This window comes from Rhincodon typus, chromosome 20 (assembly GCF_021869965.1).
Source record: "Rhincodon typus isolate 14 chromosome 20, sRhiTyp1.1, whole genome shotgun sequence".
Classification (NCBI taxonomy): Eukaryota; Metazoa; Chordata; class Chondrichthyes; order Orectolobiformes; family Rhincodontidae; genus Rhincodon; species Rhincodon typus.
In genome coordinates, this window is record NC_063351.1 from 19,491,842 (window position 1) to 19,504,388 (window position 12,547).

The window sequence follows — 12,547 nt, forward strand, 5'->3', positions numbered from 1 at the left end:
TTCATCCAGCTCTACACCTTGTTATCTATGATGGAATGATGGGGTAGGTATGATAGGAAGATATAGAGATCTCAACCTGAGATGGGGATGAAGCAGAAAAGGGAGACATAAAGTGCAGAAGGGTTATTGTGGGGATGAAAATAAGGTGCAATAGGCTGAGCTCCTATCTGTTCTCAGATGGATATAAAAGATTCAATGGCACTACTTAAAGAACTACTACAGAGTTTCTTGGCGCCCTCAATTAACATCAGTAAAACATATTATCTGGTCTGTTAAATAATTTCTGTTGCTATTGGCAATTTGTCAATGGATTTTCCTAAAACCAGTCACTACATTTTAAAAATAATTGACTGGGAAGCATTTTGCAACATCCTGCGGCCATGAAAGGTTCTTTCTAAATAAGTTATATTTATGCTTGAAAGGGTTCAAATTGGAAAGCATCAAGAAAGTGGTGGTGCCTCTGCTGCGAGTTAGAGTTTGGTTACTGGCAGCATTCCGTCAACTGAATGTAACTCTGTAAAGTTTGTTTTAAAACACCTAGCTGGCTGAATGAAAACTACTGACTCTTATGGAACTGAAATACAACACACAAACTTAGAAAATTTTGAGTTTGGAATTCACACCCACCAACATAGAGAGAAAATGTCACCTTTACATAGACATATTTCAATAAGGGGTAACCAAGCAATGTGTTAAACTTTGGAATGTTATGGTGGTAGTATAACTACTGTGTTTTGAATTTGTTGCTTTCTCAATGGCAATCAAACAGTTATTATTAAGTAAGTTATTGCTCAGAATCAGTATCTGTGGAGAAAGAAACAGAGTTAACGTTTTGAGTCAAAACTGAAAAACAGTCATATTCCGAGCGTGAAACATTTAAGTCTATTTCTCTCCCCACAGATGACGTTGGGTCTGCTGAGTTTCTGCAGCATTTTCTGTGTTTGTTTCAGATTTTGTGTTTGCAACGTTTTGGCTTTATCTATGTGAACTATTTCTGTTAGACTCTGTTCCTGACTCTCTAGGCGTTCTATAAAGGTCTATACAAACAAAATTGGTGTGAATCCAATACATTTCATCATCCTGCAACCTGCTTCTTCTGGTGACATATGTTCAATTCAACAGGCAGGAGGTTGGGATTGCAGGATGCACAAACAAAAAAAATCTGAAAATCTGAAATATGGTTTGCACTACTTGTTGCCATATCACTGATAAAATGTGGGCAGGGTGTTGAAATTGAAAGAAGCCCCAATATTTGAATCAACTTAATAACATTATTAACATATCACAAAAACCTTAAAATTAAAAAGTGAAAAGATTTATTTTTAGCTGTATTCAACCCACTACCTCCATATTCTATTGCAAGCAAACTGCGGAATTATGGCATGCAACTTAATTCATTCTCTTTTAATTATGCATACCATTCCAAGATAGTTCCTCTGCTTTCAACTTCCCTTAAAACAAAACTACCAAAACAAAGCTAAAAAATAACTTAAATTTGTCTATGGTTTAAACGTGAATACCACACAAGTCCTGTTGGAATACAATAGCTCAAATTTTATTTTGAGAATAAATTGCCGCAGTACACATGCAGTTAAATGTGGAAATTTGGAAGCTGTGGTCAAAATTTCTTCTGCAGGCTGAATTACAAAACTACCTCGGACAGACTAAGCTTTAAAATCAATGTTAGGACATGGCGTTGTTGTTACCCACTGGATGTTTAATAAATTCAGCAGCAAAATAGTTAAAGCTGATGGAAAATTTTAATGCTGTGATACAACCCTGAAGGATTTAATTTTGCAATTTTAAAGATTGAAAAAAACATTGTGCCTTATATCTCTTTTATTTCTCTCAATTCCATCTTAACTTCTCTCTCTTTATTTAGTTGCCTGTACACAATTTTTCTTTGAATTAAATATTCTAATTTCACTTTTTAGTTCAGAATCATACAATCTTAGTAAGATTAGTGGAAGAGTTAAACTACTGTTTGTCCTGTATGCACATGCCACAAATCCCCACTAGAGGGAACCTCTCTAAAAATGATCTCTAGCTACAGCAAGTGACCTCTGAAAAAGCCTATAATATTTCTGGGGCAGTCATCAGAATAACAAACATTCACTATTCCTTCTGGGGCGGAAGTTCTAGATTGAAGTCACAAGCCATGGAATCCTCCCAACATCTCCCCACCATTCTCCAGAGGGAAAATAATGTGAGAGAAGAAATACTAAAAAGAACGCTGACCAGAAAATATGGCCCATTATTGGTCCACTCTTCCTTCACTCCCAACACACGCACACAGCCCCACAGCACCTTCCCCTGCAATGGCCGAAGGTGTAACACCTGCCCATTTACTTCTTCCCTCCCCAGTACCCAAGGGCCCAAACATACCTTCCAAGTGAAGCAGCACTTTACCTGCACTTCACACAATCTAGTCTACTGCATTCGCTGCTCACAATGAGGTCTCCTCTACACTGGGCAAACAAAGCATAGATTGGATGACTGCCTCACAGAACATCTACGTTCTGCCCGCAAAAAAGACCCTGAACTTCCAGTTGCCTGCCACTTTAACACACCACTCTGCTCCCTGGCCAACATCTCTGTCTCAGGCTTGCTGCAGTGTTCCAGCGAAGCTCAGCGCAAGCTGTAAGAACAACACTTCATTTTCTGCTTGGGGACTCCGCAGCCCGCTGGACTCAATACTGAGTTGAATAATTTTAGGGCCTAAAATCTCCCATGTTCTAGCCCCCTACCTCACACACCAGGCCCAGTTATCACATAGTCTGCTATTCCATGCTACCTATTACAAGTCACTAACAGTCCCCTCCTAGCTAGATCATGATCAACTCCTTTGTTTGTCTAACTCTTCTCTCTCTTTGGGCCTTATCCCCACCTATCATTTACTCCTTACCCCCTCCATCCACCCTATCTTCTGCATATAAACCAACATTTTCCAAATATCAGTTCTGAGGAAGGGTCACTGGACCTGAAACGTCAACTCTGATTTTTCTTCACAGATGCTGCCAGACCTGCTGAGCTTTTCCAACAACTTCTGCTTTTGTTCCTGATTTAGTTCTTTCAGTTTCTACTTTAACAAAGTTTGTCCTGACATGAAATAATACATTTCCCATTCAAATTGGCTAAAATACTGACACAATCAGAGTACCATGAAGTAGAGAAACTCCAGTGAGGTGGACAACATTATTCCTATATAAATCATAAAATTAAATGCAATGTTTGGAGTAAATGTTGAAATTTGAAAATACTTTGTAGTAGTTAAATAAGAAGTTTAATAAATGCTGAAATTTATTTGTAAGTCATAAACTTATGAGTCTATTTATTAACAGTGTTAACATTTTCATGATGAAGTTTGGATAATTTGCTATCAGAAAATAGCAAATTCTAGTTAGAGAATAGATTCACATCTGGTTAAATGATCAGTTCAAACAGACTTTATTAAATGCGAGAATGTCATTAAGTTGCATTTTATTGTAAATTGGACACAACGCAAACATTTTAAGTCAAAGTTTTAATAAACTTCGAAGGCATAAATAAAATTCAAAGATTATACTCGATAAATATAATTTCACTAGAAAGTGAAATTTATCAAGGCTGCTTTGCTACAAGCACTCAGCATTTAATGAAAATAGCCTAACTTAAGTGTTATGTGGACATAATTCTAACAAAACAGACACAATTTCACTAACAAGAGATGTAGAGAAATACTGTACTCACTTCATCCTCTGTTCTATAAATGCCTGTTTTTCTTTGTGTTCTTTCATTGCAGCTAATCTAAGTTCACGTTTTCTCTTTGTCTGAATAGTCACGTCATAGGCTGTCAACTCGGGAAATAATATATTTAGATTAGGAGTCTTCTCTCTGAAATACATAATATAAAACCAGATATTTACATCATAAATAGCAAACTAAATGCCAAGTAAAAACCAAAAGAACTGCCGATGCTGTAAATCAGAACCAAAACCAGAAATTGCTGGAAAACTTCAGCATCTGTGGAGAGAAATCAAAGTTAATGTTTCAGGTCGAGTGACCCTTCCTCAGAATGCTGAGGAAGTTCTGAGGTAGGATCTCTCAGCCTGAAACATTAATTCTGATTTCTCTCCATAGATGCTGCCAGACCTGCTGAGCTTTTCCATCAATGTCTGTTCTTGAAACTAAATGCTAATGTTCCTTTTAAAATGTAGGTTATTAAGTTGTTTTTAGTGCATGGATCCCTTTAAATTTCTTTACCCGGTTGTGCAGAACTGGCTTTGCATGGTAACATTCAGGCTATTGTGTGACTATGTATCCGGACAGATTAGCAGATTATATTCCCTCCTCAGAGAAAGCACCAGAAGAATCTGAGGCAGCATTTAGCTTCTCAAATTGTTCAGCTAGATTAGCGCTGTTCTATAGCTTGACTCAATTTACCTTGGTTTCATGTTGTTAAATAACTTTGACATTAACAGTTTTGCTAGGCAATTCTGAAATTTTCATTTCACCTAGTTTCAATAGTTTTTAGAAGAAAGAGTTTCCAAGTTTCCGCATTGTTTGTGCGAAATGTTTCGTGACATCGTTCCTGAATGGCCAGCTGTTTTTTTACACTTATGAACCATTGTTGTAAATTTCCCCAGCGGAAGAACAGTTTCTCTCTATTACGCTTATTGAATCATTCAACATTAGAAGCCTCTCAGTTTTATCATCCCTGAAATAATCTATACTTTAAGAAATACAAGGTTTGACTACGCAACCAGTTATTACAATTTAACCTTTTTGCACCACTTGCCCCAATGTTACTTTGCAGAATCTATTCCTCCAAGGAATTGTTCTTGAGATGCAGTGCCTCAAACTTAAAAACACGAAAATATATTTTTTCTGGATGATTACACTGAAATTGGATGAAATAATTTTAAAATGAATCAGATGATTAAAGTTGATGGCATGTAGTTGTAACTTCTGAGTTTCTGAAAAGGTTCTAAATTTTAATGAATGTGCATATTGCGATAACAATGTAGCCACACTGGGTTTTAACTACAATATGATGCTTATTTTTCCCAAAGGAGCCAAATAGACTAAATCACAAGGAAAACATAATGCTTTTGTGAAAGTAACTTAGTGGAAGGGAGGAGATGAGGACAGAAATAACATTTCTTTATATTTTCAAGTCAACCTGTCCAGAGAGGTTATTGCACACCTGTAGGGCAGATGTGACTTGAACCCAGGTCTTCTGGGCTCAGAGGCAGAGACACTATCACTGCACCACAACAGCCCTAAAAAAAAGTTCTTCTTGTTTAATATCCAGAAGTGCTATCACACACAACCGAATGACTTTCCCACCCCCAAATCACCGTGACTAAAAGCAACATTCCTGTTGTTTTTTTTATTTTCTATATCCAGAAGTGCTATCATACATAACTGAGCAACTTTCCCATCACCAAAATCAGTGTAAATCTTTTTTTGTTTTTTTTTGTTTTCCTTTCTAAACACTAATCACCACCCATAAAACACCTATAGAGCCAATTCTATATTTATAAGCAAAGCCCAATAAGGGCAATGCAAACCATTAAAAGCGAAGATGGGGAAGGGAGAGCAAGAAGGGGCTAAATTAAAACGGAGTTGGGGGAGATAAAGCCCTGCCCCCACAGTGCCTACCTTTCTCTAAAGGTAGAAATAACATTTTTTAAAATTAACCTATCTTTCACAATCAAACTGTTCAGAGATGTTATTACATACTTCTGAAGCAGGTGGGACTTGAACCCAGACCTTTTGGCCCAGAGGTAGGGATACTACCACTGCATTACAAAAGAGCCCCTAGAAATAGCTCTTTTTTTAAATTACCTTATTTTTCTAATCAACCTGGTCAGAGATGTAATTACACATTTCTGGAGCAGGTGGGACTTAAACCCAGGTCTTTTGGTCCAGAGGTAGAGGTACTACCACTGTATCACAAGACAGCCCCCAGAAATAACATTTTTATAGCTTGTGGACCATTTGATTCACGTACTAGGCAACTGATAGTCTGCTTGTTTCAGCCACCAGATCCTGCAACCTGCCTATCCTACCTGTGTGTTGCTCCTGAAATTCTGTTCATTTTCCTTTGTTTCAGATAAGCAGGTGGGAGAACAGTTACATGAGATTTCAAGGTGTGCAAACTGGAGGAGCAGCACCTCATATTCCACCTTGGGAGCCTACAGCCCTATGGCGTAAATATGGATTTCACCAGTTTTAAAATCTCCCCACCCCTGGCCTCATCCCATGTCCAATCCTCCCTCTCATCCCCACCTCCTCGACCTGACACAACCTGTCCATCTCTTCTCCCACCTATCTGCCCCTCCCACCTCATTGACCAATCCCCACCACTTCCTACCTGCACTCACCTATCACCATCCCACCTACCTTCCCCAGCCCCACCCCTCCTCTCTCTATTTATTTCTGAGCTCCCCTACCCCTCCCCATTTCTGAGGAAGGGCCCTGACCTGAAATGTCAACTTTTCTGCTTCTCTGAGATTGCGAAGGATATATTGCCTTTGGAGGGGCAGTGGATATATTAGCATATCTGGACTCAAAGGTTGATTTATGAGGCAGGATTACACAAACTAGGGTTATATTTCCTGGAGATTAAAGCTTTAGAGGAATCAGGTATTGCAAAGACTGTGGGCCCTGACAAAATTCTAGCTATAGTACTAACAGCCTGTATTCCAGAATTCCCCATGGCCCTAGTTAACTGGGAGATCAGTGGCATCTTCACAGTGCAGAAAAATTGTCCAAGTAAGTCCAATACACAAATAGCAGCAGAAATCCAACCCAACCAATTACCAAAGTATCAGACTATTCTTGATCATCAGCAAGGTGATTGAAGGAGTTATCAACAGATCAATAGTGTTATCAAGCATCATTTACTCAGCGATCACCTGTCCACTGGCCCTGAGTTTGGGTTCCATCTCATCAGTGCCTTAGTCCAAACATGGACAAAGAGCTGAACTTAAGTGGTGAAATGAAAGTGACAGCCTTGACATCCAGGCAGATTCAACTTAGCGTGACATCAAAGTGCTTCAGCAAAACTGGAATCAATGGAAATTGGAGGGGTCTGGTGAACTTTCCAGTAGTTGATTAAGCACAAATGAAGATAGTTGTACTTGTCGGAGGACAATCATTTTCAACCACGGGACATCATTGCATGATTTCCTCAGGGTAATGTCCCAGGCCAAAACATCTTCAGGTGCTTCATTAATTACCTTCCTTCCATCATAAGGTCATAAGTCAGATGTTCACTGATGATGGCACAATGTTTGGCACCATTTGTGATTCCAGAAATACTGAAGCACTCAATGCCCATAGACAGCAAGAGTCAGATATCATTAGGCTGAGACGTGGCAAGTCACATTTGTGCCATACAAGTGCCAGTCAATGACCATCTCAAACAAGAAAGAATTTAATCTTCTTCTCTTGACAGCCTGTTGCATTAGCATTGCTGCATTCCCCACGATGACTGGAAACCGAACTGAACCAGCCATGTAAATATTGTGGCTAATTGTGACAAAAGCTGGTCAGCAACTGGAAATTCTGTGGCAAATAATTTACCTCCTGATGCCCAAAGCCTGTCCACCATTTGTAAGGCACAAGTTAGGAGTGATAAAACACTCTAATCATGTCTGGACGAATATAGCAACATTCCATCTGTCCAACAACACTCAAGAAGTTTAGCTCCATGCAGGACAAAGCACTTGACTCGTACCCTTCACCACCAATGCACAACACCAGTAGCACTACAGCAACTCACTTTTTAAAATCTTTCTCCTCTTACCTTAAAAATACTCCCTTGTTTTGAACTTCCAAACCCTTGCTATTCACCTTATCTATACCCCTTATGATTTTATAAATCTCTATAAGGTCACCCCTCAACCTCCTATGGTCCAATGAAAAAAGTCCCAGCCTCTCACACACATGCCACTGAATACTGGGTTGATAGCCAGCAGCGTATCGGAGTATTGTGCGCGTATTGCACACATTGTGAACCATCTGATAGGCAGCTTATGAGTGCGGCCAACAACTTGTCTGCAGAAAAGGATCTTCTTTACAGAACCAAATTGGAGCATGACAAAAGCAGTGGAAGAAGTGAGTTGTTTCATGCAGCACTAGGCAAAAAGGGAAAGAATACAATGATTGTTCTCCCACTGGGTCTAGCTATCCAGCAAAGTATGTAATTCAGTTATATTCATGTTTTCATTTACCTGGGAATATTAGATATGCTCGATAGGAACCCTGCGCCCCAGACCTTCTTAGACTGAGAAGAATCTTCCTTTTTCTCTTCTTGCAATAATTTCTGCTTCAGTGTTTTGAATCTTTGCTGCTCTTTCTCATCAGAGAAACTTAAACTTGATCCTGTTTGGACATTCAATTGTAGTTTTTCAATTAATGGCATTTCTAAAAAGAAAATCAAAGGACAAGTCACTAAATGTGATGTGTCAAGTTGAAGGATATAGATAACATGCAAATATGGATCCTACCACTCTGGATACTGAAGGTAAACAGCATATGGAACCTCATGGATATAGTATCATTGCAAAACCATTTCAGATATCACATTTACTACTTGAACAGCACTCACCCACATTCTTTTAACAAAGGAGGTGTCTCAAACGTATAGTCTGCATATACTAACACACAACAGTTTTGTTTACTTAATAACCTAACTCTGTCTTGACTGAGATTTCTAAACAGGAATAAACAGAGGGAAATTGGTTTTCCACAGATAGGAAGAGAACATTTAAGTCAAAAAGTTACTCCCAGTCATGCACGCGTAGTTTCCAGCACCCACTTACAAAGCAATTTCACTTGATAGACTGCATTGTAATTTTATTTAATATTATTTTTAAGACTTCAATCATAGATGTATAATTATGGAGATTTAAAGCACAGAAAAAAGCCATTGGGCCCATTACATTTGTGCTGGCCTAAACAAAAGCAATCTAATCTTGACTGACTTTGCAGTACTTGATCCTTAGCCTTAGAAGTTACAGCACTCCAAATGCAAGACCAAACAGTTTTTAACTGCAATGACAGCTTCTCCTTCTACTCAATAGTTAGATGCTGAATTCCTGACACCCACCACACCCTTAGGGAAAAACATTCACCTCAACACCCCTCTAATTCTTCTACCAACTGCTTTAAATTTATGCTTCCTATTTATTAATCTCTCTGCTATGTGGAATAGGTTGTTCTGATCCACTTTTTCTAGGTTCCTCATTGGTTTATGCATATCAATTAAAACCACCACCTCACCTGTCTAATCTTTTATCATAACTAAAATAATCTGTTCCTGACAATGTTCTCATAATTCTTTTCTAGTCAGATCATAATTTTCCTTAAATGTGGTGATCTGAACAGAATGTAGTATCTAACAGTAACAATTATGTTATGTAGGTTGAGCACACCTTCCCTCTTCTTATTTTCAATACCTTGGCTAATGAAGTGTACATTATGCTTTCTAAGCCATCTTATATACCTGTCCTCCTGGTCAGGAACTCCAAGGTACCTATGCTCCTTCATAGTTTACAGTGTTGTATTATTTATTCCCTTGCCGTGAATACCCTTCCCAATTGCATCACCTCATAACACTCTTGATTGCAATCCACTTGCCGCTGACCAGTCCACAGATACCTTCCTGCAGTCACACTGTTTTTTCTATACAATGAACCATATGGCCTTTTTTTGTAATCTGAGCATATTTTTGAAGACGTACTGTCTACATTTAAGTCTCAATCATTACAATGGGACACCAAAAGCTAGGGACCTATATTTTATGCAATCTGAAGTACACACCTAAACCTGGCTATTACTTACATTGTAACTTCATTGTATAATTCAAACTTAACCACTTGTTTGTTTCAATCCAAACACAGCATTGTTGCTTATAATGCCAAAGTGTATACTCTAGAGCTGTTTACATGAAATATACACACCTAACAATAATCATAATCATCAACGATCTTCTGTGAAAAAAAAACATCAACGTCTCTTACATCTCTAGTGAACAGTGGAGTATAGCCAGCTAATTATTTTAAAAATGGCTGGGCCGCCAAATTGCAACCACATTAAGAAGCTGGAATAGTTGCTTTTGGGTGGAATGGAGATTTAGACTGTTATTAGAAGGCAAACAGCATTGAAATCTGAAGGAAGTGCAAAGGAGAAAAAGCTTAGCCATATTTCAGCCAGGCCACAAGAGGGAATATCTCATCTTGACTGAATCACCCTTCTGCTAGGCTCATGAAACAATGCAATTGAGGCAGCCATAGAGACTTATGTGATCTGAACCATCCTCCACAAACAAAAAGAAGAAATCATGACAGTGGAAGTATTTGCTAGGGGACCTCAAGTATAAAAATATTATGCAACTTTGTACTTGATTTAATGCAGCATTCATTACTATGTTGGATATGTTTGGTCTAATTGCATTATAATTTTAAAATAGTCAAGGTTTGATTCTGTTGTTGTTGCTGAAAAGGAATTTTCATTAGTAGGACAAGTTTGTACAGATGAATTAATTTTCAGCAGTTTGCAGGTCAAATCACAACAAGGTTGAAAGAACAATTTACTTTCCTTTTTCTTGTCCCTGATGATCTGATGTTCTATCTTTAAGATTTTTGCAGCTATTGACATCTGCTACAGGCAGCCTCCAAATTGAAATGCTTGCATTAACTGAGGTTTCCCAGGTGACAGCAAAGCTGTGGAAATAATAAGGCTCCACTCTGCACTGACATAGTACCAACTGATGTCTAGCAAAAAAGAGTTTCAAATTGGACAAGAAAATTGAATGGAAGTATAACCTATAATAATAATTATTATTCTCAAGCAAAATCCTTGACAGTAGTTTCAGCAGCTGTCGGGATATTGGAGTTCATACTATAAATGTTCAAATTTGTAAAACAAAATGCAAGCTTATGACAGGATGTCAACCCCAATTTACAAGAAACGTTACATAAATTTGTAAACACAGATATCATTTCCATGATAAATTTAAGTATTACACAAGATCATTTTCTTTGTCTTACACATAAATTATGCACTACTTATTCTAAAATTACCTCCTTCAGTAATCAAAAATTTAAAGCACCAACCTCTCTCACCAACAGTTCAATGAACAATGTGAAAACATCAATTCTCCAAAATCTTCAAAATTTATCTAGTCTGTTTTTGCAGTTTGTAAATGTTCAAATCTGCAATAAACCAGTTGTGTTTTGAAAATTGATAAGTTGTGTTTACCTATTATCGTTTATAGATATCTGACACCATTGTTGTGGTTACCTTTCCTTTACTAGTGTGTGTGCCTTAAACTTCTCTCATCAACCAAGAAAACAATTACAACAGCTTGGACCTCCCTTAGGTTATTATGATGCTGAATATTTGTACTCCCTACTCCTTTTTAACTCTTGCCAATATATTTCTCTGCCCTGATGGACTTGCTCTTTATTTTTACATTCTGGCTAAGCCTAACTGTTGCCGATCCCTAATCATCCTGGAGAAGGTGATGATGAGTCACTTACTGGAACTACTACAGTACATCCGGTTCAGGTGCAGCCACAATACTGCTCAGAAGAGAATTCCTGGATATTGATTCCATGATGGTGAAGAAACGGAGAAAACATTGCAAGTCATGATGGTGAGTGTTATTTTTTATTAATTGGATCTCACATAGCTGGCTCAGTAACATTTACTGCCCTTCCCTAATTACTCTTGAGAAAGTCGATATATAGGTGGCTTTCTTGAATCCCTGCAGATACACCCATAGTGCTGCACGCAGAGATTTTACCTGGTGACTGTGAAAAAATGGTGATATATATCCAAGCTGGATGGTGTGGTTTGGAGTGGAACCTGCAGGTGGTGGTATCCCTATGCATCTGTTGCCTTTATTCTTCGAGGTGATAGACGTCTTGCTGCATATGGACACAGACTGGTTCAATATCTGAGAAGTCAAGAATGGTGCTGAAAAAATTGTAAAACATCATTGAGTATCTCCATTTCCAACTTCATGATGAAGGGAAGGTTATTGATGAAGCAGCTGAAGATTGTCAAACTTAGCAGACTATTCTCAGTAACTTCTGTAACAACATCCATGAAGGGTGATGAAGGAATCTAACAACGACCAAGTATTTTCCTTTTCAGTTAGATGTGACTCATTCAGGTGAAGAATTTTATTTCCAGTTCCCATTCATTTCAATTTTGCCAGAGTTCTTCAATGGCATATTCAGTCAAGTGCTACTTTGAGTTAAAGGACAATCACTCCGATCATCTCTAGAGTTCAGCTCTTATATTTGGACCGAGGGTGTAATGAGATCAGAAGCTGTAAGGTCTGACAGAAACCAAACTGAGTGTTAGTAGAGATAGTAGGAACTGCAGATGCTGGAGAATCTGAGATAACAAGGTGTAGAGCTGGATGAACACAGCAGGCCAAGCAGCATCAGAGGAGCAGAAAAGCTGATGTTTCAGGCCTAGACCCTTCTTCAGAAATGCTGAAGAAGGGTCCAGACCCGAAACATCAGCTTTCCTGCTCCTCTGA

General features: G+C 38.4%; 1 protein-coding gene across 1 annotated transcript in view; it reads right to left on the bottom strand.

The window, feature by feature from the left end:
- The window catches only part of LOC109911459 (leucine-rich repeat-containing protein 27), a 55,161-nt gene that overhangs the window by 14,776 nt on the left and 27,838 nt on the right, over window positions 1-12,547 (bottom strand). The window contains exons 4-5 of the mRNA XM_048609041.1: window positions 8,223-8,415; window positions 3,730-3,873 (exon numbers count right to left, since the gene is read on the bottom strand). Coding sequence (XP_048464998.1) covers window positions 3,730-3,873; window positions 8,223-8,415 — 337 coding nt within the window. The remainder of the gene's footprint in view (window positions 1-3,729; window positions 3,874-8,222; window positions 8,416-12,547) is intronic.